The sequence below is a fragment of the Gossypium hirsutum genome, chromosome D05, assembly GCF_007990345.1.
Source record: "Gossypium hirsutum isolate 1008001.06 chromosome D05, Gossypium_hirsutum_v2.1, whole genome shotgun sequence".
Classification (NCBI taxonomy): domain Eukaryota; kingdom Viridiplantae; phylum Streptophyta; class Magnoliopsida; order Malvales; family Malvaceae; genus Gossypium; species Gossypium hirsutum.
Genome location: NC_053441.1, coordinates 9,306,113 through 9,330,787, shown reverse-complemented (window position 1 = coordinate 9,330,787; position 24,675 = coordinate 9,306,113). Strand labels below are relative to the sequence as shown.

Genomic DNA, 24,675 nt, shown 5'->3' with positions numbered 1-24,675 from the left:
GTTTTATGATTTTTGAATATTCATGGTAATTTTAAAGTCTTTTAATAAATATTTTTTAAAATAAAATTTCAAGTAAATAAAAAACAAATAATGATTTTTATATGATATTTATTAAAAATATTTTTTAATCTAATATTTGAATCTAACACGTAAGAAAATTTTGAAGCCCTTATCCTTCCGCAGCTACCAGATAAACGCATCGTAAGATGATAAATAAATAAATTGGGCGCCTAAACTCGCGCGAACACGTCAGCCATGTATTTGTATTACTACAATAGTAACCATTTTAAAATTATTTCAGTGTTATTTATGGCTATGGTAAAAGGAGGAAAACTTTTTTGAAAAAGAAAAAAGGGAAAAAGCGACAGCTTTTGCGTATAAATTCTGGTGACCAGTATCTTGCCCTCTTTGCACAAAACCCTTACTACCAACACAATCAAATCCAACAAACTCTTCATTTTTTCCCAAAACTGAAAAGCTGTTCCAATTCTCTCTATTTTTACACCAAAAACAAAGCAAAACAGAAATCTGTTGGTAAGTTTGAGGAGTCTCTGAAATAGTAATCTATATGAATCTGCTCTTAAGTTAGGGAGTTGCTGGTATAATAATCCATTTAAATATTCCAACTTCGAGATCAACAGGCCGTTTTCTCGTTTTTCATCTAACCGAGCAAAAGCCAACGTCTACGGTTAGTCCTCCTAACTTTTAGTTTGTACTTTCGGTAGAATGATTTTGTTGTTGGTGGTTGTTGTTTAGTATGATTTTTTATGGAATTCGAATTGTGATGCAACGGCGTGATAATTCAACTAATGAAGAAAGTAACAATGGTGTGGATAGATTACGGCAAAGGCATTGAACCTGTTGGATCGGTGGCTGGCGCGGCGGCTATGGGAGACATTGGGAGGAGTAGAAGAGTAAGAGATGAGAGGTGCGCTACGATGGCGAATGAGGAAGAGTACGAGGTTGAGGACTTCAGAGAAGGAAACAAATCGTCGAGAGGAAGCAGATTTAATCTGATAGCTAATGAGCTTGGATTGGTCGCCGCTCGTGCTCGGATAAATTTAAGTCGGCAGTCTGTACTCAATGGGATCAAAGACCTCTCCGATGGCCCTATTCATCCCGATAACAGGTAACCGTCCATCCCTTCATCTACAATTATTATTACAAGAATGAATAATTTGAAACTAAATAAGAATAAAAATAATGGGTTTGAATTTTTCAAAACAAATCCAGTAATTTCTTAAGAAGTTATAATATAAAAAATTGAAAGACATTAATCTCCGAGTTAATTATTTTAATGTAAGTAATTTCTTATGAAGTTATAATAAATCGATTTTCTTGATTGAGAAAAAAAAGATATGGTGAGGCAAGTTAAAAAAAAAGTTAGGATGGAAGAAAAGTGACAAAATTAAATAAAGTTAGTAAACAATAGCTTTTAAAATGAGAAAAAAAATAGATAAAAGTGATTTTTATTGTTTTCTAATAAAATTATCGATTAATTCTATAAGGAAAATATTTGGTATATTATGAGTAGTTGTGGAATTTAAAAAAATTATATAAATATATTTATTTTATTTTATAATTTAAATTTTATCACTTTTCTATTGAGTTAATGAAGTTAATGCAATTTCATTAACTGAAAAAAAAACATTATTCTTTAAAAATTAAATTATATAAAATAATTATTTGATATAATGATGGTGTAAATTTTTAACTTTGTAAATAGATTAAATTGTATTAAAAAAATATATTGGACAAATTTTGAAAATTTTCATTAACCAAATAATTACTCAACGATATATAGTTTAGATTGTGATATCATTTTTCTGATTTTAGTTTATTAAAAGACGTAGCATAAATAAAAGAAAACAAAACAACGGTACAGTTGTAAAATTTTGTGTCGTCAGGAGAGAGCAGCCGTCATTCCGGCCTTTGTCTTACGCGTGGCGTAACGTAGTTGGGTTTAATCGCTGTGTCACAGTTGTCCAAGCTGTCGTGGTCACTTGCTTTGACTTTTAAAATTAACATGAATCGACGGCTCAAATGTTTTGGTAGGTCCTTTTTTTATTAGTTTTCCTTACCAGGACATTTTGCTGGATTTGAGGGGGGCTTTCTATTTAACTTAAATAACACTTTAACTTTTGTCACAGTCGACCGAAGTTAACTACCACGCCTCACGGTTTGACTGTGACGCTAACCCTAAAACAGTATAATGTAAAAGCAGTAGTTAAATTTGATTTATTAAGAGGGAAATATTTCGTCCACGGTTAAGTAAAGTAAAATATCCTCATGTGTTTTAAAAAAATTAAAAATAAAATAAAACAAACACGAATTATGTATTAAATTCTACTTATGAAATTAATCTTTTTTACTAATAGAATATTAACCCTTTCTAAAAATGAAAAGTTATATATACAGATTTAAAAATATATAAATAATATAATCAATTTTCCTTGCATAAATTCTTTAACTTAATTTTAAAAAAAATATCACAACTAATTATATTAATATTTTAAATTTTTTTATATGAATGTAGTCCGAAAGAAATTAACTTGATAAGTACAATTTTCACAAGTGGTGCTTTATATTATGAGTTATAATGTTGCTTGCTTCACAGTCGGATCACATGGCAATTGCAAAGTGCTACCTGCTATTGCCGACAAATTAAATACATTTTTGGGTCTTCACTCTATATATCAATTATGAATTCTGTATCACTTATGAATCTATTTTTTTTCCATTGATCTAACAATTGATCAGTCGAATAAGAATCGATAACATGTTCGGTCCAACAAATATATAAGAATTAGGGTGATGCTAAACCAATAAAAAAAATCGACAGAAAATTGGATTCAACAGTTAAATTTTTTTCCAAAATTTATTTGTAATTTAATGAGAATGGTTGAACTAAAAAATTAAACATCTAATCAAAATCTTAGGTTCGATTCTTTATATATTGGTGATTGGAGTATAAAATATCAATTATGCTTCTCAATATTTTAAAAATTGGACAGTTAGAGTTTAGATTAATCTTTCCTTAAATTAATAGATTAAATTATTCTTAAAAGGATTATTATAATATTCATTGTTAGCTCACGTTAGATAATCATTAATGAAAAATTAAAATCCCATCACTTAAAATTTTAAGATTAAAAAGTAAAAAGTAATATTAATAAGTAATATTAATTTCATATAATAAATAAATATTAAAAAGTAATTTAAGATTAGATCGGAAGTTTAAAATTTTTTCTCGCAAGTAATATTTTGAATAATTATATAATAAATAAATAAATATATGAAAACACCCTATTTTCTCGCAAGTATAAATTTTTTTCCCCATGCATATTGATTTGTTATAAGCAACATTTAAAACAGGTATACCAGTAATACCATAAAGATGACATTACCAGATAGATAGATGAGTGTGAACCAGAAAGGAAAAATGGAAGTTAATAAGTGAAAGTGATAAATAAAAATGAAACAGATTAATCGACCAGATGGTATAAATAGCTATTTTATAGATAGCTAGTTTGAAGTTTTGCTTGATTAAGTGATATAAAAATAGAGAGATAACAGACGAGATGAAAGAGAAAATAAAATAATTTTCGTATCATACTTAATATAGAAGATGAAAAACATTTTTTATTTCACTTTTCTATTTGTAAGAGTTAAAAAAATAAAAGTTATATTATTTTATCGTTATAAAAATTTAAAAATATTAAATAATTTTGAAAATATTAAATTTTATTATAATCAAGATGATTGGTATGAAGGAAGGCATTAGATTAATTGAATTCAATTATCGGTTTGATTCTAAAACCTTTTAACATCCCAGAATTTACTTTTTATATTTTTCTGCCCACTCTAACTCATTCTCAATTTTCTCCTTACACCTTAAAGTCTCATTATTAAATTTGTTTCCTCACCAAAAGGGTATTCGTCGTTTTCTTTGTGTTTTGCCTTTACGATTGTTTTAACTGCTGAGTGACACAAGATGGATGTTATAATATGTATAATAATGCAGGTGGTATCGAGCATGGACCAAGTTCATACTAATATGGGCGTTGTACTCTTCCTTCTTTACTCCTTTCGAGTTTGGATTCTTCAGGGGATTGCCAGAAAATCTTTTTGTACTAGACATTGCAGGACAAATAGCTTTCCTTCTCGACATTATTTTGCATTTCTTCCTTGCCTATAGAGACCCCCAGACCTACAGAATGGTCTATAAGCGCACTTCTATTGCTATTCGGTTAGTTACTATTTTCTTATGCTCTTAAAAAATAAGAGCTTCTCTTTTCTTATGTTTTCCCATCATCATCTAATGTCTATAATTTAAATCCGTCTTTCATTTTAACTATCTGCTTGAGATTTCGGAAAAGTAATTTTTAAAGTATGATCTTACTTTTCTCACCACTCGCTTCTACATTTTAGCAACAAGTGATCAACAAAAATTACCAGTAAAAACAGGATAAGTCAGAATTCTTTTGCTCATTTCAAAAAGTAGATTCTACTTCTACTTGTAGGAAATAATATCATTTAAAGCTGCTTTATTATGCTGTAAGTTTATATTGTATGGCTACATCCAAGCTAGTGGATCCCAATTATTACTTCACAAAGATGTATTAAATTCTAGCACTAATGTGGTGGGCACTGCCTCTATTCATCGTGTTATTAGTTATTTATTTATTTTCACACTTGCAATCCTTCAATCACTCTGATGATTTGCTAGTGAGCCTTGTGCTGGTTGTATTCCCTATTGTGTCATTGCAGGTACTTGAAATCTAGTTTTCTCATTGATTTACTTGGTTGTATGCCTTGGGATATAATCTACAAGGTATTGCTTTCTTCCTCCACCATGCCTCATTTCCTCTGGTTTTTTTCCTTTAGTTTGACGATTTCGTAACATCTCGTTCAATAATGAAGAACTTGTGGGGTCTTGCATTTCTTTGCATATGAAATTGGGCATGTATGTGCTATCAACATTTTTCTGCGTATATTTTTAAAAAAAGTTTGTGTTAAAGGAGAAATAAAATGTTTATTCTGATTATATTTTCATCGTGAAGATAATGGTAAAATTAGGAAAGCTGTTGTATTAATTCTGAAATTACATTTGAGCTATAAAAAGGTTCTGATCCTGATACTTGGCCCTCAAGACACCCTACAAGCTCCCTCTCTTTTACAGCCTTCTGGTTTTTCTTTGTATATTTCTAAAATTTGTTTTATCCATGTGCAGCATATTAGACACATAACTTTCCACAAATAAATTCTAGTATTCTATATGTGTGGTGATAAAGTTTTCAACATGTATGCCTTGCAAAAGTTTTGAAAGAGTTCATGGCATTGTTCCCTTAAAACTATTCCTCTTGGATAGCTTAAAACATACCGTGCATGAGATCTTTTCAGGAAATGAAATGGCGATATGATGGAAACTGTGAGGGTTTCATGATTACTTCAAGCTGAATATTTGTTTTTGTCGCCATTTTGAGAAATTTCTTTCAAGCAGGCTTCTGGAAGAAAAGAAGAAGTGAGGTATCTCTTGTGGATTAGGTTATACCGGGTTCACAAAGTCACGGATTTCTTCAGAAAGATGGAGAAGGATATACGGATTAATTATCTTTTTACAAGGATTATAAAACTTATTTTTGCTGAACTCTATTGCACACATACAGCCGCTTGTATCTTTTACTATTTGGCTACCACACTGCCTCGTGAAAAAGAGGGGTACACATGGATTGGAAGCTTAAAGTTGGGAGATTATAGTTATTCTAGCTTCAGAGAAATTGATTTGTGGAAGCGGTACACAACTTCAATGTATTTTGCTATTGTCACAATGGCTACAGTTGGTAAGTAACCCATTTAATTTACTTTATCCTGCATATTACTGAACTGATTTTATCTATGTTGAAAGTGTAAATGTTGTTGAACATCCATAAATCATTGAATGACTAACTGAACTGAACTATCCAACTAATAAACCAGAACACCTGGGACCTCAAAGTTCTCAGTTAATCAAATAGCGTGGAAAGAGTATGCATTTTGAAATTAAATATGTGATGATCAAGATCAAGGTAAGAAAGAAAATTGTTTCTCTTTGGAATCATATTATTAGAATTATCTGAAAGTGGAGGAAAGATAGATTTGCTGCTAGGTTTATTAGGAGCAATTTTATTTCTTTTATTCTCTGGGACACTTCAATTCTGTGGGAAAACCGTTCAAAGAAAAAGAAAATACTTCAGAAGGAAATTAAAGAAGTTTAGGACTTTTCTTTAGCTTTGATTGGTATAGGTAGGTTACGTTGCAGACACAAGGGATTTACTTTTATATTGATTTAATTGACATTGCTGGAGGATTGATATCCTATGGTTGTCGCTTCATCATGTTTATGGTGATATGCATTGTTGTTGATATTCTTATACAGAAATATATATGTGACTTCTAATTGCGAATGAACTTCCCATAAACTGTGTTTATTTATGTTCACCTAAAATTGCTAATGTTCATAATCTATATACTATAACGGTTGCAGCATATTTTTTTTCAGTTGGTCTAAAATTCATTCTTCATTAATCTGCTATTCTGTGACAGGTTATGGAGACATACATGCAGTCAATATGAGGGAAATGATATTCATAATGATATATGTCTCCTTTGACATGGTTCTTGGTGCCTATCTCATTGGTAACATGACAGCGTTAATCGTAAAAGGATCCAAGACAGAGAAGTTCAGAGATAAAATGGCAGATGTTATTAAGTATATGAACAGAAATAAACTTGAAAGGGATCTCCGTAATCAGATCAAAGGCCACTTGCGTTTACAGTACGAAAGTACATACACTGAGGCTGCCGTTCTTCAGGATATTCCCATCTCTATCAGAGCTAAGGTAACATATAAATAATATGCAATTGCAATCTGCTGTTTTTTTTATTGTTCCTGCTAGCACAGAAACTAATTTCAGCGGAAACAAAATAAGGGGGAAAATCAGTGTAAATGATATAAATTCTGAAATTCCAATATTGGATAACCAGCTACTAAAGAGAGGTAAAATGTCCTCTCTTATGCAGCGAAATTCCAATATTGGATAACCAGTGTCGAGAAAGTGTTTGAAAGAGCTCTACAGCAAAATCTGTCCTCACTACCTTTGATATGTGTGTTGAGCTCCTTTAACGAGATCAATATAAGATCCTTCACATCAATATAAAGGAATCATAAATATATTGAAGCCTTTCTCTAATATCTCTTCTCAATAATTTGTAAGGATGTAAGCTGACACAAAACCATCTCTTTATTAAGATGTGGTATTTATCGTATATCAGATCTCAATGGAAGCACCTACCTCAATTTTGTTCTTGTTAAACCTTTTTTTTATACTAATAAATTAGATTAATAACTTGTTTCAATGCAAAATTAATTATCTTGCTCTTCTATATTGATATTGGTTTTTCAACTATTAGATCAATCCATAGATCTGTTGATCACAAATTAAACTGTTGCAAAGCCTTTGTTCCTCAGTTGTGGGTGAAATATTGCTACGAGAATAGACTGTCATTTATAGTGACTAGAATAATTTCTTTTCAACTCATGAAAGATAACAATCATATCTATCTTTCTGGATCTTTTCTTCATGGTATTTTCGCTAGTATTCAATATATTTACTCTTTATTATTTTCCTTAAATGGTTTCTATTCCGTTTCTGGTCTTGCAGATTTCCCAATCTTTATATCTGCCATACATTGAAAATGCATCTCTTTTCAAGGAATGCTCTTCAGAGTTTATTAATCAGATTGTAAGTTTCTGTTCTCAAATAATGGAAGGCAAGTTGATTAAAAAGAAAAATTTCTGAAATAATGCTCTTCCGGACTGCTGTTCCAAATGATTATTTGGAGCAGTATGATATCATTTTTTTCAAAGTAATGGTCTCTTGCAGTTGATAATCTTTTTATATCACAAAAAAAAAAGCCATCAAATGTTTGTTCTGTCTGTTGCTGTATCTACATTCCGCCTTCACAATTACATAAAAAAGAAGGAAAAGAGGAACGGAAAGAAATACTCTTAGTTATAAAGTTAAGACTTGATTATTTTGATCTTGCAGGTTATTAGACTCCATGAAGAATTTTTTCTCCCAGGAGAAGTAATAATGGAACAGGGAAATGTTGTGGATCAACTTTATTTTGTCTGTCATGGTGTGCTGGTATGATTTGTTATGCTTTTATTGCGTGGTCCTTAAAATACATTTCATTGGTTACATGCTTTTGTTTTATTTCCTTACGTGTACCTTTTCCTAGGCATCTCCTAATAAATTTTTTCTAAAAAAATTTCCTGGAAGCGTGAACCATATTATGTATTTCTTAACCTGAAGATTCTGCTCTTTTCACTTGGTATTTAGCTGCTTTAATTGGCTTTCAAATATTTTCCATGCCACAGAATGTTATAAATATGCTTCTTCATGCCCGCCATTGTAATTTTCTTTGCTCAATACCTTGTTTTACCTTTTCTACATGCAGCCCGTAGACTTTTATTGAAATCTGATCTCAATGTTCTTATAAATTGATTAAATGATGCTTAACCCACAGTACCTTTGTACAGGAGGGGATTGCTATAGGGGAAGATGGATCAGAAGAGACTGTTTCGCTTCTGGAACCCAATAGTTCATTTGGAGAAATTTCTATTCTCTGCAACATCCCTCAGCCTTATACAGTTCGGGTCTGTGAATTATGTAGGCTTCTGCGATTGGATAAGCAATCATTTTCAAATATCCTCGAGATATATTTCTATGATGGAAGGAAAGTTTTGAACAACCTTTTGGAGGTAGTCCTGTTTCCTCATATCTCTATTGTTTTTTACCGTGTTTCAGCTCCCATTATTGGCTTTATCGGAGAAATCTATATGCAGACTGGGTTTTATCGTTTGATCAGCAAGTCATTTGAATATAAATCTGACAAGAGTTGACTAACACAATTTCGGACTGGCATTTTACTTCAATTTTCAGGGAAAAGAATCCAATCTCCGAGTTAAGCAACTGGAATCGGACATCTCATTTCACATCGGAAGACAAGAAGCTGAGCTAGCTTTGAGGGTGAATTGTGCTGCATATAATGGAGATTTTTATCAGCTCAAAAGTTTGATACGAGCAGGAGCTGATCCTAACAAAACCGATTATGATGGAAGATCTCCCTTGGTAAGTATGACTTGAACTGAAGCTTTTAGGTTGATCTTCAAATGTCTGTTCTAATACATGTGGTCTAAGTCATGATTGTGATGATTGTTCATTCTATGGTCTAAGTCATGATTGTGATAGCCAAATTAAAAAATCTAGTACGTGTGGTCACCATACCTATAGGTTTTTGCACTTTATTTGATGCTTTACTTTATTCTTTTTTATCATTCTTTAACTTTTAAAGAAAATCCTGTACTTGTACAAGTAATGAATATAAAAACAAATGGAAGACATGGTAAAACTGTAAAAGCATCAGAGAAGTACGTTTCTTTGCAATATAAAACTCCAAATTTACGGCTTAAATTTCAGTATTTTGTGTTTTACTTATTTTGAAGATTGCTAAAAGGAGTTCCCTTGTTTAGAAATATTCACGTCCATTGATTTTTTTCTCCACATCCTTGAGATGGTTTCTGGTTCAAATTTGCCTTATAAAACTCCAGAACCGTTAGTTACATTTGGTTCAACCTTTCAACTCCTTAAATTGTGGTTGGTCTAAGTTATCCATCAAAGACAAGTTGCTCTATTATGTATAAAGAGTTGCAGCATTGCTCTTAAATTCAATGGTTGCTGGTCCCAAGTGCAGGGTGTTTTACCTAGTCATTATCAGACATATGTGCAATGCCTAAATATGGCTATCATAAGGTGAGAATGAGATATAAGAACCTCATGTATAGGATTTGCAATAAGCTGGTGAGCACAAATTTTAGCTGATATATTGTGCAATTAGTCTCAACGTTAAGTTGAATTGCATGGGTTCCTTATTATATACTCTTAAAATTTGCTCGTGCACAAGTCATGTCCTACGGGTGTTCTCTTTTAGCTCATAAGAATGACTGTATCCATCATTCACTATGACAAAAGCATGCCTTAAAACACAAGCTGTAGATTAATTTTTATGACACAAGGATTTAAATAGCTCTCTAGGTATAATTTATGGAGGAATTCTGAGGGATCTTTTTAGGATATGTGAGCCTGTGACATATGAGATAGACTGCCAAGTAAGCAAGGAAAAGTGAGTATAGAGGATTATAAACCATCGGAAAATTAATACTACTTCCTAAATATGGTGGTAAACTATATAGTTCACCTACTTTATGCTTTGAAGAGTTGTATATAAGCAAATGGAGTCTTATAAATTCTCTTTTTGCTTACATGTATGTCTTGTTTCCGCTTTCCTTCAAGACAAAACAGCAGTAAAAGCTAACTTTCATTCAAGTTGCTTGATTCTCTATAACAGGCATAGATATTTAGCCATGGAATACAAAATTATGATGAAGAACCTCATCAGGATTAGGGAGCCTATGAATATACCACTGGAGCCTTCTAGCTTAGTCAGCTATTTTGTCTTGCATATAAGTGCAGCATCTTTCAAATTGTTTAGACAAAAAGCGTGCTGCAAATAAGTATAGACAGCTATTTTTTCCTTGGTAATTTTATAGCTCTTTAGCCACACTACAAATGAATGGCAGAAATAAAGGTCTTATCTAAAACCAATTGTTTGTTTTGAATAGCATCTTGCTGCATCGAAAGGATATGAAGATATTACAAGTTTCCTTATTCGACACCCAGTAGATATCAATCTTAAAGGTAATTATCTTTTATAAATATTTTAAAATGCTACTTCGGTTAATTAAACTCTTGTCTTTATTATTTGGTCTTCTGTTGTGATAATGAATTAAATTTTTCTATAGATAAGTTCGGAAATACACCCTTGCTAGAAGCAATAAAAAATGGACACGACAATCTTGCTGCTTTACTAATTAAAGAAGGAGCTTCCTTAAACATAGATGATGCTGGTAGTTATCTGTGTACGGCAGTGGCAAAGGGGGACTCAGACTTTTTGAGAAGGCTTTTGTCTAATGGAGTTGATCCTAACTCTAGAGATTACGACCATCGAACCCCCCTTCATGTAGCTGCCTCTGAGGGCTTATATATAATGGCAAAGCTTTTGATAGAGGCTGGGGCTAGTGTTTTTTCCAAAGACAGGTACCTTTGGGACATTGATTTCACTTGGTTTTTATGAATTTGATCAATGTTTAGCTTATTCATCTGAGGTTATTTGTTTCTAGCTATGCTGTCTGCTTTCTATCTGGATTTGGATTAATAGTTAAATATGTCACCACTTTAGCTTCCTTGCAGCGTATACATTCTTTTCGGACGTTATAGTACATGGCTTTTATTGCATTTTTTATTCGATTGTCTATATTTGCTTATAAATTATCATCCCTTATTTTTCCGAGTTTTTTCTTTCCTTTGTCAATTTGTTGTTGTTTATAATATTTACGTATGAATACTTCAGAAGTGAGATGAAATTCCAAGTGCAAGCATAATTTTCTATAAAGTAATCACTAGATGGTTTGACTATGCAGTATGCAGCTATTTTGTCAGCCACAAATCTTGGATGTATTTCTGATTGCTTTATTTTAGTGGAGTTGTCTGTTTTCTGGTATTTCTGCTGTATTTGCTTTTATAGGTTAACTGAAATGTTATTTTTCACTGTTATTTTCTATTTACTCTGATTCTTATTTTCCTTCTAGGTCTTTAGAGGGTACTGACATACATCATAGACATTTGCATTAGTTCAGTATGTCGAGTTTTTCCAACAATTATGCCTTTCTGTGCAGATGGGGAAACACTCCACTTGATGAAGCCCGGATCTGTGGCAACAAGAATTTGATCAAGTTACTGGAAGATGCAAAATCTACTCAGTTATCAGAACTCCCTCATTGCTCAAAAGAATTTACAGGTATTGCTGAACCTGTGTAACCACATTCTAATTTGCATTTCACATAACCCCGTCATTTACTGATCATAGCTTGCTTACAACAGTGAATTCTTGTGTTTTGACAGAAAGTTGGTAAAACCGAGACTATATTTTCTTTTCAGACCACTTATTGGCTGGTATAAAGTAAACAAGTGATTGAGAATTGTCCCACATGGTTTAACATTTTGACTAGAAATCAAACTGAATTAAAGGACACTGAAGTTCCCACAGGGTTCTACTAAGTGCCAGGTTCAGTTCCATTAAGAGTAATAAATTAATTTATCAAATGGAAATACTATCAAACTTAGAGGAAAAATAAATCAGGGATGAGATGATTCTACTTCCACCTCTATTACCATCTTTTCATAACATATGCTTCTACCTTTGCTTTCATCGTCCGCGTCTATGTTTACCTATTAGTTTCTTCAGTGGTAAAAGCTTGATTTTTTTCTGTTCAACGTTCAGAATTTGGCTCTAATATGCAATTGATTTTTTATTTTTTATTTTTTAAAATTTATCCTCTACAAAGTTTACAGTTTAATCTCTGGTTGTGCACTAATGACAGAATTTTCTGTTGCTAAATCCAGATAAAATACACCCAAAAAAATGTACGGTTTTTCCTTTCCACCCCTGGGATGCTAAAGATCAGAGGAGACATGGAATTGTATTATGGATCCCTCACACAATGGAAGCGCTTGTTACAACTGCCGCCGAGCAGCTAGACTTAGCAGGTGCTTCTTGTATGTTAACTGAAAATGGAGGTAAAATTCTTGATGTGGACATGATAAATGATGGAGAAAAGCTGTATTTGATCGGTGGAACGCATTAGCTGGTCAAATATGGTCATTTGATTTAGTTTTTTTTCTTTCCTATTTCCTTACAAATTTGGGGGAAGGGGGGGGGGATTATATCAATAGGGTAACTTTAGTCACTATGGTGCCAAACAAGGAGCCTTAACCACTGTTCTCTTGTAAAGTTGGCGATTGTGATTTAGCTACAAACAATGTCACCGTTTTGTTTTTGTACCACGTCCAGTCTCCCCTTGTAAATGATTTAGCTGTTAGTAAAGGTGTTACGTCTCTAGTTGGTCACCCTTTTAGGAGGTGACATCCAATAAATCTGAGTTCTTTCTTATATCTTCTCCTATCCCGAATTTCTGTTCTTTTATACCAAAAATAAAAAGGTTGCATCTCTGCATTGATTCTTAACATTAGCATGCGACTGGTTTGGTGGTTCTAAATAGCGAAGGAATTCGACTACTATTATTTTATACCCAAAAAAAAGGACAGGACTATGGCAACAGCTTGGAATCCCAATCAATGGTGGTCTGAGTTTACTTTGAAATAAAATTTAGTTGTAATTTTGGTTGTATTTATAAATTTAAAAAAAAAAAGCATCTGGACTGCAAGGCAGAAGGCAAGTTTGGCTATCAGAACCGCGTGGATAAAGGGTGTTGTAGTTTTTACTGAAGCGATTTTGACAGGTTTGAAGAGAAGGGAAAATCACTTTTATTCAAGTTGGAATACAATAGGGTATATAGAGTAACCACTATTGACTTAGAAAGGAGAAACTAGGAAACTAAATCGGGATCTGCTACGTAAAAAAATCTAAATAATTACAACGCCGACTTTTCTTTTCTAATTACAACCTTATTATAGCAAAATTTCAATCGTCCACCTGATGCGAAGTTCTTTTGCATTTGAGGCTTGTTAATAGATTTTTTGAAAATGGCACTAGATAATCCTTCTAGTACATCACCTAGTTGACCGTTTCATGAAAACATATACGAAGCAAAATTGCCTAGTCTTAAGTGTTTCTCTTTTATGAAAGGTTAAAATGTGCCTACAATGCTTGTATTTTCAAAAATTTAAAATTTAATTCCTCTTTTTCAAAATTTAAAATTCAAATCCAACCGTTAATATTCAATAATTTTTTTTTGTTAAATTCAAATTAATTACATAACTACCAAGTGAGTAATTTCTCTTCTTTTTTTTTTAATTTCAAAATGTCACAACAAATTTAACCAAAAAAAATTAATATGTTAATAGTTAAACCTGAATTTTAGAATCTAAAAAGTAGAAAAACTAAATTCCAGGACTATAGGCACAAATGTCAACAATTTCAACATGCTTTCTCTTGTCATGTTGAAAAGAATTGTGAGAATAACTTCTGCAACCTTATTATCTTGATGAAATAGCATATGACCGTGAATTTACACAGAACAAACAAAACTGCCCCCCATGGAATCACATAGCTTGATAGGAGTAAATCACCGCGAATTTACACAGAACAAACATAACTGCCCCCTACGGAATTTTTCATATAAACATTCAATGCTACTAAATCAAAGACAAGAGCAGTAGTTTAATCTGTTTGTGTCATTGAAGTCGATGAAAAACCTATTTTAAAAGCCCACCCTAAACCCAGCTGCAAAATGTTTCCAAGACAGTAGACGATCTTCAACAAAATGTGTAAACATAAAGGAAAAGACCTATGTATAGCCGTTACTAAGGATGGGCTGAGCCTTAAAGACATCGATAACCTTGAGAACCAAATTTAATTCTAGCAATTTACATGCCAGTCTAGCTATGATCCAAAAAAGGAAAAAAAAAGGTCTAGCAGCCTTGACCTAATAGGTTACTAAAAGCCCACAACTAATTTATCACAAAAATTGGTGTGTTGCTAGTAAAATTTGTACTAAGATAACATTCATTCTGAGCATTGATCTTAACCAGAAACTTGAGAGTGAACCTCAGGTTTTCATAAACATTTTTCTGAACTCATCATTTGATTTTGGCTTCTCATCTTCCTCTTCCCGGGTTCCAGGTTTGTTAGTCCATCCAAGTGGTTTAACATTTCTTGGCACTGCAAATGTGTTCTTCCCTTTGAACTGGATGTTCTCAACGCGCTTACGACCTCTAGATCCCTTTGAATCTTCACCAGATTCTTTAGATACAGATCTCCCGTGGCCTCCACTTTGATTACTAGCTTCTTCTGCAATTTCAGCTTAGAAAACATTAGAATCTGAGACTAACCAAGCAAGCTAAGGGGGATACAGCAAACCACACACAAAAGAAGCAAACTTTTATTACTGTAAAACTAGGATTAAACAAAAGCGAAGGGTGACATACGTTATCCAGACTGGAGGGTTAGTGTCAGATACAGGTATGATTAAGCTCTGCTGAGTTTTTACATATATTTGGAGAACCATAGCCCATACTTTTATGTCTGAATATGTCTCAGACACAGTAATTTAAGATCTAGATGAAGGAAGAGAAATAAATGTAAATGTGATACAAATAAAAAGAAAACACCTCGCTAAAAATGCACCATCTGCCTTAATTCAAGGCATTGGACTTGATACTACAGCATAATACAAGAAAGAACCAGCATATACAAAAGAGGTCGGACATACTTTTCCACAACAGTCTGATTAAAGTACATGGTTTGAACATATATACCCTTAAAATGTAGGAAGACTCAAATTAAGCTCTAAACTTTTAAAGATGGAAGAACTAGCCCTAACTGCACAAGTGAAAATCTTCATTTTTGAATACTTTGAAAGGGTTGTCAATTAGATATGGCAAGAAAATTTTAACAATGGGGCCACAAAAGAATTAAAAAGAAGAAGAAGAAACATACCTTTAGATCTCCACCCCACGCCACTTAAGGGATTTTCTATTTTTTTAAGGGATGGAGATCTAAAGGTAAGTTTCAAAAAGAAAATAGAAACATAACTTCAGATATCTATTCTATGATTTTTACCAAGATAAGCCCTTGCAGAAAGATATCACGTTACCAAGATAAGCCCTCTCAAGTTTCTCATAAATTAAAATACCAAGATAAGCCCTTCCAGAAAGATATCAAATTACCTTAACAACTGTTAGGCTTATGGTCAACTGGCATTTTATGCACTTCTAGGAGGCTTTTCTAATATGACAAAATTAGAGGACAGGAATTATCAAACCTCAGGCAAAAAATATTTTCACTCAGCCAATTTTGTTTAGCAGGAATTTTATTTCCAATGTTTTGCAGGCATACTAGCCTTCAGGAATGAATATTATCAATTTTGAATTCAAATATTCATGCAAACAACACATTGCACATTGAAAAGGTTTGCGATGCATTTAATAAATTAAGCATCTGTACCAATAGCTTGAGATGTATATGCAAATGGAAATAAAAGTCTTAAGGAGAGAAAGGAGAGAGTAAAATTATATCCCTTCAGCTTACCACCAGGTGCAGTATGAGCAAGGGATTCTCTCTTGCCCTGCTTTGGATTTGACCGTGCAACACTCAACTTCTTTCCAAGAAACATTTGCTTATTCTTCGCTACAGCTGCAGCAAGGTGTTCATCATCCTTAAAATCCACATATGCCAGTCCCTTCAAAATTCAATAAAAGGTATAGAGCATCACTACATGAGCATACGACTGAAAATTAGCTCTAAAACTATGTAAAACACATCGAAAAAGATTAAAACATTGAAAAATTTTAATTTTCTAGACTATGAAAGTACCACCATAGACATATAACTGATAATATTCATAGAGAATCATAGTCTATTAATCATCCCACAATAAACCATTAGACTTTAATTAATATTGCTGAATGCTTGAGACAGCTTGGTGGAGCATATCAGCTGTGAATGCAAGAACTAAACACAAACAGTAGGAAATGACATTCTTTATCATAGAATGATGCATGCAAAATACTACGAAAGCCTGAGATTGTTTAAACACAATATTCCTCCTAGGGAAAGTTATCGCTATACTAAATAAAACCCCTGACCAAGTTGCTTTAACTAGGCCAGTAACACCAACTCAGTTGAAAAAAAGGCAAAAAAAAAACCTCCAGTTAATAAAACACAAGTTGTTTAGGATATAATAGTCTTTCACTTTCTTAGAAAATATGGTTCAAATCTACTCTTCTCTTAAACTTACAACTTTACTATTTTTCTCTATTTCAACACTGTACGACAGTTGCATTCCTACTTTTCTTTCTTTAACAAGTAATTTATGTTTTCAAAAAACTTTGGTTCTCATGTTCTTTTAAACATTTATCTAACAATATTTTTGTTAATTGTTTCATGTCACCACAAAATGGGCGTGCCATAGACTAGTCTACCAACAGAGACAGTAAAACTCACTCATAAAGGACCTTAAACTGTACAGGACATAATTTATACTACTCAAGAAAGATTGTGATATAGAAATTCAGCCTAAGCACCAGACTGACTTCTAGTAAGCAACGTATGCAGCTAGTTTCCCATGTCTTTTGTAACATGTGCAGTACAAAAACAAAAAAACAAAGCATGTGCATGTGTGTGCAAGTACACATTCTCAAGGGGGGGGGGGAGACCCTTGATTTTCCAGTGAACTTGTCATGCAGAATTCGAATTGCGGTGACCCCACCAACATCACTGAAGAATTGATGGAGATCTTCGTCTTTTGCCTGCTCCCAAAAACATAAACTTGTCATCCATACATCCAACAGTAAACAATATCAGAAAAGAGCAAGTCTATCCATTTATTTGAATAAAAAGTAGAAGAGCAGCAAATTAAGGGTCCTACTTACCGTAATGTTAAGATTTGATACAAATGCAGTGCACTGATCTTTATATAATCTTGATGTAGTATTCTTAGTGTCTTTCATCTGCCTCTCATTTACCTTTTTCTCAACCTTGCCTTCTTTCTCTTCCCCATCATTTGCTTCAGCTAAGTTCAGCCCTTGTGTGTTCTCTTTCTTGTGCAATTTCTTATTTTGAGAAGTATATTTTTGCCACTTAGCTGGAGGCTGCTCATCAATTGCACTTGAACCTGATTTCCTCCTCTCACGAGATGTGTTCTTAAGGGTCTGCTCTCTTTGATCTATTGCTCCAGTGAAAGATTTAGATTCCTGTTGTAACCTAAATAATTGCAGCTCCTCAAGACGAGGAGTAACCTGAGAGATGGTATGGAAAACAAGAGTAATTCTGACTTTGATAAAGGCAGACAGGGCTATTCATCAACCAGATGACACTTTGTTTTTAACATAACCAGACATTACAATATTGTGAATTTTCTAAGCATACAGCAAGTACAAGAGGATGTTAAAAAATGTACTAAAATGATGTTTCAGACTCATGAAAGGTAGTTTCCCAAGGGCAGCAGAAAGGGTACTTTAATACTTAGATTTGGATCAACAAATCATTAAGCTTCACAAGCATAAGTCACTTACAAACTGACTATCTGTGACCAACAACTATCAAGGAAACATAAATAGTTAATGGCATCACATTAATGAGGGAAAGAAAGTACTGAAAACACAGAATCCAGTCTAGTAACTTTTCACTAAATAAGAAAACACCTAAAAGGCACAGTACACCTTTGTTTAATAGGGATAAAATATGTTCTCAAACTTCACCCTGAAACTCAGTAAGTAAATAAAATACTGTTGTTCAAGACTAAATAGTAGAGAATTTTTAATGGAACCAAGATTTGCAGCATGTTACTACTAAAGGTAGCATAATAAAATTAGATCAGATCTATCATCCTTTTCACACCTAATGGCAAATCTCCACCTAGCCAATGAGTAGCGAATGCAATAAAAAAATGTTATACACGTGGATTAATCAGGATAATGGACTTAGAAAGTAGACAGAATAATCACCTAACGAAGTGGTGCAGGTAGGGCAGTTGATGGAGAAAGCAGGTGATTTAAGATTTCAATTTTTACTCCACAGTACTTATTCTTTTTTCGAAGATGAAGTAATACAACACTTGCTTCTTTGTTGACTAAACTGCCTACCCTTCCTAAGAAACTTTGATGTTAATAAAAAAGATAGCTAGCCAAAATATAAAATTCTTAAATTCCTTACAACTTCCAGAATGTATTTTACTACTTAGTATATAATTATTTATTGAATTGAATTTAAACCCATCTACAAGGAAGTGGAGTTCCATACTTGTAAAAGGAAATGTGTTAATTATCTGAAGCAAAACAACATGAGCTGCAGAACTGGAAAAAAAAAGTAAAATTCAGTACCTTTTGCACAGCATGGTTGAGGTCTTCCAGTGTTCCAAATTCCCTCTCAAAGCGCAACCAAGAATGGCAGATGTCCTGAATGATTCTGTTTTTTAGGCAGGAATATATCATCTAATTTAAAGGATATTTATAATGCAGTAGAAGAAAATTCTGGAGTACGGCATAAAAGAGCCAACACAAATTACAATCCCAAAAGATATTATTATTCATCTTAAAAATATAAGTAAACCATTCTAAGTTATCATAGTCACTGTAGTAACTAACTATAAAATTATGAAAAAAGGACCAAGACAGGTTGTTGGCTATATCAGTTGAGAGAAAAAAAATCAATTAATCTTAAAAAAGACGGCAGCGACAAGAAGAGTAAAACTTAAAAAAATGAACCATATCACAGAAGAATATTAGATCTATGGCCATAAAATAAATTATAGCTCTATCTCATAACATTTGTACCCGTACACACACATGCACATATAGAAGCTCACATGCACAGTAAGGCATATACAGATGCGCATGCATAAACAAGTCTAGTATAGTATCAGTTCCACATCATACCATCAACTAGAGATAGAACACTCAATGTTAAAATTGAGAAAATTTTGACTTCCATATGATAGAAAAGGAAAAAAGGGAATGATATCTGCTGTCATCCGTTACATCTGATTCGTAGTGTTTTCTGGTTTCCATGAGCATTGACACATTCTGCTATACATTCAAATAGATAAAACTACTGTGGGCTCCTAGGGTGCAACTTCATATTGGGCATAGAAGTAAACAGTGATATATATAGTCCATTATAGTTTATGATTAAAAGTGATACAACAAATGAAGAAAATTACTTTTCATATATGGATTTTCATTACTGGCAATTTAGGACTTCAGTTCATAGTTTCTGGCCATTTTATGCAAACTGGAAATAATTTTATACATCCTGTAACCTGGGCATAATTTTTATCTAGCTTGTATTCTTCCAGAAATCACTCTAGAAAGTTGCCAACTAAAAATCATACTACTAGAGGTCTAGGAAGAGCCTTTATACTTTATTAAGAATTTATCAATGAAATTATAAGAAATGCGGATACTCATTATTAAGAATGAAGGCCAGAAGCACATTTCGTCCTTCACCTTTCCCCTCTCTTTCTACAATGTTCTCAGTAACTGTTCAAAGCATAAGCACATGAATTAAAAAAAAAAGTTCTTTCTTCTAATTCACCTGCTGCACAAAACTTCCATTGACCTTTCCCTTTAATTCTGGCCCTTTGAAGATTTAATCTCCATGAACCCTAAAACCTCTTAATTTTCTAGCCCCAGGGAAAAAACTTAAATAGGCATCATTCCCCAGAGATGTTCTAAGTTACCACGTTACTGTGAGCACCTTAAAACCTTTTCCCAAAAGAAACAAGTTAAACTAATCAATAAGCAGGAAAAACTATATATGATCTAAACTTCAATGCTGTTCCAAATTCATGTTTCTTATATTCTCACATTCTGCCTTGTAGTCAACAGTAAGAAAAGTAAAAAGAAGGGAAAAAAGCAAAAAAGGAAACATAAATATTTGCCATACAGATAGAAAATACATCAATTTATTATTTTAACAACCCACTGAACTGAAGACTGAGCAAACATTTGAACATAATCAAGTCATACAAATTATATTTACATTAAACATGGAAAATGTACCTCTGAACCCGTTCCACTAAATCTTTTGCTGTAGCATCTCTTATATATGGCCCTGGCTTCATTTATATGATCTAATTCAATTTCCATTGCTATATAACTTTTCCATGCTTCCAACATTGAACCACTGCACAGATGGATACATTCGTGAAACCTCTGAAACATCAGATATTTAAAATAACAATACAATAATGCATGCAAGCTTTGAAAAGTCAAACCAAGTTTTAAGCAAGCTCTCCCAAACACCACGAGCTGCAATTAAATCGTTGCCCAATTTCAGCTCTAAACGGGCCCAATAGGCATGCAAATGCAGTAAACCATCAGTGTTCTTCATGTGTGGTGATAAGTAATCTGCTGCTTGCTGGAAGAGAGACTTCAGTGTCAAACTCAAACATACAAAAGGGACATATTGCTAGCCCATACATAAAGAAGACCATGAATTCCAAAATGCTTTTACATACAATTAAAATGACTCAAAACAAGGACTATACTTCAATGTGCTTGATAACCTTCAATCACACTTGCTTAACTATGAAAGTTATTTTAAATATGGAGATGAAAAAGTATGCATTCAAACCTGAAAAGATTCCCTAATCATTGAATAGTTCAACACACCATCTCCACTAGCTGATGAAATTCTACGTCTCAAGCCATCTACTCGGGTGAGGAACAAATCGAGGTACTAGAACAAACAAAAGAGGTTAAAACTATTCAACACATGAACAGTATCAAATGAAGTCTAAAATAGATACAATTTAAAAAAAAAAAATCCATACCTCCTCAAGGGTTGAAAATGTGCATTTAAGGGACTTCTCAAAGGCCTGAAATAAATTTAAGGAAAAAATCAATTAAATGACCTTAAATAGAATCATAAAACAATAAAAGTATTTTACACATTACTCATTACAAACATGTCAAGGAAATTTCCTTTTCAAAAATCTTGAAACTATAATAGGCGATTATAGAACTTCTAATAGTTCCAAAGCAAACTACCAAAATTGAACTGCTCTAAATCTACCATGAAAATGTGATAGCATTCAGTTTATTTTGATGTGGAAATAAGATCATATTACAACATGATGGAAACATTGAGACCAAAGCATGTTCAAAAGGTGGCATAGGGGATTTTGAAATTGAACCGATGTTTCTATAGGCCTGGATAAATTTTCTCCACACTTTTATGTTCTTCTTTTGAGCTCATAGTAAACCTTAGTGCAATGCTTGACTAGCAGAAACAAAATATATATACGCATTTTTTCCCTGGTCAACTGATGTTTAAGAACTTCCTAGAGCTCCAAGCCAAAGTTCAGGTATTATATGCAGAAGCTATATGTTATCCTACAATGATGACTGAAGATCAGACTTTGAACAACTATTTGATACATTATAATGTAGTCCAGACAGAGACAAGAGTTACTAATCTCTGAAAAACACAACATACAGCAGATATCTCTTTCTCAAAAGCAAGGCCACGCTCCAGACACAGCAAATAGCGAACCCAAAGTTCTCCAACCCAGGGACAGTTTCTTGTAGCCCTGGAATAAACATCCTTCACAACATTTCCCACCTAAAAGGAAAAGCAAGAATAATTTCTAGTATGGCAAACCCAATTAGAAGTTATAACAAGTAAAAGAAAGAACTTTAATGGTTAATTGAATAAGAGAAAGTAAAACCAAGAACCTTCAAGGTTTTATCAAGATAGTGAGTATAGTGAAGCCAGAGATCATTTGATACAGGAAAGTCAGTTATGGCACGTTCATACAGAATTTGAACTCGGGCTGGATCACCAAAAGATTTTTCAAAATCCAAGTAGCTCTGCAACAAATGAATTATTAATCAATTTAACCAGGCGGAATGATGCTAAAGCCAACACTTCAATAGCGTAAAGAGGCAAGAACAATATTTCAGTCTCATAAGAAACAAGAGACAGTGCCTTAAAGAATACATGAAGAAACCAAATTTGACTTCAAAGTCAGAATTAAATAAAAGAATTTCCACACGAAAGAGATTTTAGAGTATGATATGTATACCATGTAATGTTGAAACCTTTCAGACTCAGATATATCCTGTCTAGTAATCTGTTCTTCATGATGTGCACGAGCATTGTACATCTCCTCTGCCTTCTGGTAACCCGAAGCAACATGGGAAGAAACCCCTAAAACATCGCCAGGTTCAGCATCAAGGGAATTTCCTTGCTCCACCTCCCATGCCTTGTAGGCTAGAAGAGTAGACTTCAAGCTAGCAAGGGGAATAGACAAGTATCGATGGAATATACTCCGTATGCGCTGGACCTGTTTCTCTTTAGCCTGAACAAGGAACGGATGATTAGCAGTCCAACTCAAAAACAAATTCTTTATGAGAAACTGTATTTGAGTGTAAAGAAAAAGGTATCATGCTGAGACCTGGATGTCAGATTGGTCAATAGTTAGTAAAATAGCTTCCTCGTATTGGATATATGCATCCCATATTTGAGATCCTTGAGAAACATGAAGAGCAGCGGCAGTAACAGCTCGCTCAAACAGATTTCTTGCCTTTGAAATTCCATCAGCTAAACAATCACGCACTTTTGGATCATGTTCTTGCACATAATTTAGGTACTCACACCAAAGGGGGATAGACAGATACTCAGAGATGCCTCTCTCGTAAAGCTTCTCGACTGACTCGAAATTGGACTCATTAGAAAGAGAAGCTTCGTCTTTGGCCCATTCCATCCACATTTCAGGACTCAATGGAAACAACGTATTCATGTTTTCCCTTGCTTCTCTTAGTTTCTCTATTTCAGCACTTCTCCTCAAAAGCTTTATGTACTGTGAAATCAAATCAAATAACAGGAAATAGTAGCATTAGTAGTAGTAGGAAAATACGTTTACGTTTACTTTCACTAAGGAGAAGGAGGAATACTGTTTACCTGAACATGTGCATCGTAGTTGGAAGGATTGGTGGAGAGCTCGTATTCTAGGGCTAAGAGCTGTTCATTCTGATCTGCTTCCTCTTCTGAATCGCTTGACTCCGAATCGCTGCCGGATTTCTGACTGGCTTTAGGGTTTCCAACAGCATCGCTCTCCTCCATTTCAGTGTCTTCTTCCATGGAAACTTGTCGTTTCTCAAACTCCTCCATTTTCCTCTCTTTTTTCCTGTGTTTTTTTTTCCTCTTCTCCTTTAATTTAGACCCTTTTTATAAGACTGAAATAATAACACACGATTAATCAACATGGTCTTCAAGCGAACGCTGGAATGTGTTCTCTTTCCCCCTTATGAAAACGCTGTGAAATGTTATTTTTTATTCTCCTGCCAAAAGAAAATATTTATTTATCTTTAAAAATATATATTCATTAAGAAAATTATTTTTAAAAGTTACCATGTTCAAATATTATCGTGATAATATTATCTTTGCAAAAAAAAAAAATCATTTCGTGAAATACTTGTTATTCAATTAACTCAATCAAGGAATCAAATAATATTATAGGTATCTTTATTTTTAAAATTGAAATTTTCATTAATAGCACAATAAATTTATAAATTTGTTAGATATGTTAAATGAAAAAAATCAAAATTTTATTCATATTTTTCTTTATTTCTTTTAAATTTTTATAGTTTTAAATATTTTTATAATTTTACTTTTTTAGATTTAACTTTTTTTTACATTTTTTTATTTTTTTAAAATATAATTTTTATATACTTTTTACATTTATATTAAAATTGCATACTGAAAGGATTTCCCTCATATGAGCTTTGAGCTTCTACACCCAAAAAAAAAAATCTCTGGTCTCCTCGCTGCAAAACAGGCGTTCACTGAATATTCTATAACGCACTTTGCTTTTAGTTGGTAATCTGTCCAAAGTAGCCATCCAAGAGATAACCACACTGTGCCAGTTTACCTTAGGTTGCCTATCTCTCAATGGTTCCAGATATATGGTGTATTATAACTAGAACTAGGCCCTGTCTAGTTGGTACCTTGTTGCAGCAAAAAATGAAGTGCCAAATTCTTCAACTT

The 24,675-nt window shown here is 33.2% G+C and overlaps 2 protein-coding genes across 4 annotated transcripts; one reads left to right on the top strand and one right to left on the bottom strand.

Annotated features, from left to right (window-relative positions):
- The first annotated feature begins 373 nt into the window (after window positions 1-373).
- On the top strand, window positions 374-13,113 carry LOC107906308 (potassium channel SKOR). 2 transcript variants are annotated; one of them, XM_041093576.1, is made up of 15 exons: window positions 385-534; window positions 642-688; window positions 838-1,129; window positions 4,025-4,249; window positions 4,771-4,834; window positions 5,504-5,843; window positions 6,586-6,881; window positions 7,704-7,784; window positions 8,091-8,189; window positions 8,585-8,806; window positions 8,988-9,176; window positions 10,727-10,802; window positions 10,907-11,201; window positions 11,840-11,961; window positions 12,567-13,113. In XM_041093576.1, exons 3-15 carry the CDS (start codon window positions 888-890, stop codon window positions 12,806-12,808), a joined length of 2,493 nt encoding a protein of 830 aa, XP_040949510.1. In that variant the 5' UTR covers window positions 385-534; window positions 642-688; window positions 838-887; the 3' UTR covers window positions 12,809-13,113. The 2 variants fall into 2 exon arrangements, 1 of the variants encoding a protein (XP_040949510.1); XR_005913860.1 differs by lacking the exons at window positions 10,907-11,201; window positions 11,840-11,961; window positions 12,567-13,113 and adding an exon at window positions 10,453-10,642 and having other exon boundaries at window positions 374-688; window positions 10,727-10,794.
- Window positions 13,114-14,339: 1,226 nt separating this feature from the next.
- On the bottom strand, window positions 14,340-23,969 carry LOC107906307 (squamous cell carcinoma antigen recognized by T-cells 3). Of its 2 annotated transcripts, XM_016833270.2 has the most exons (14): window positions 23,590-23,969; window positions 23,084-23,488; window positions 22,712-22,987; window positions 22,362-22,496; window positions 22,123-22,248; window positions 21,458-21,502; window positions 21,259-21,363; window positions 20,900-21,042; window positions 20,685-20,808; window positions 19,005-19,079; window positions 17,556-17,921; window positions 17,340-17,432; window positions 16,213-16,363; window positions 14,340-14,973 (listed from the first exon to the last, which is right to left on the bottom strand). In XM_016833270.2, exons 1-14 carry the CDS (start codon window positions 23,797-23,799, stop codon window positions 14,732-14,734), a joined length of 2,496 nt encoding a protein of 831 aa, XP_016688759.2. In that variant the 5' UTR covers window positions 23,800-23,969; the 3' UTR covers window positions 14,340-14,731. The 2 variants fall into 2 exon arrangements, with proteins under 2 accessions (XP_016688759.2, XP_016688760.2); XM_016833271.2 differs by lacking the exons at window positions 17,340-17,432; window positions 17,556-17,921.
- Between the last annotated feature and the right edge of the window lie 706 nt (window positions 23,970-24,675).

What these genes read in the sequence shown, in the direction of transcription:
- LOC107906308 (XM_041093576.1), top strand. Translation starts at nt 888, where the DNA reads ATGGGAGACATTGGGAGGAGTAGAAGAGTAAGAGATGAGAGGTGCGCT. An exon ending in TTTTGAACAACCTTTTGGAG is followed by an intron (nt 8,807 to 8,987) that starts GTAGTCCTGTTT and finishes TTCAATTTTCAG; the next exon opens with GGAAAAGAATCCAATCTCCG. An exon ending in AGTAGATATCAATCTTAAAG is followed by an intron (nt 10,803 to 10,906) that starts GTAATTATCTTT and finishes ATTTTTCTATAG; the next exon opens with ATAAGTTCGGAAATACACCC.
- LOC107906307 (XM_016833270.2), bottom strand. Translation starts at nt 23,799, where the DNA reads ATGGAGGAGTTTGAGAAACGACAAGTTTCCATGGAAGAAGACACTGAA. An exon ending in ATCTTGATAAAACCTTGAAG is followed by an intron (nt 22,249 to 22,361) that starts GTTCTTGGTTTT and finishes TTTTCCTTTTAG; the next exon opens with GTGGGAAATGTTGTGAAGGA. An exon ending in TGCTCATACTGCACCTGGTG is followed by an intron (nt 14,974 to 16,212) that starts GTAAGCTGAAGG and finishes CTGAAATTGCAG; the next exon opens with AAGAAGCTAGTAATCAAAGT.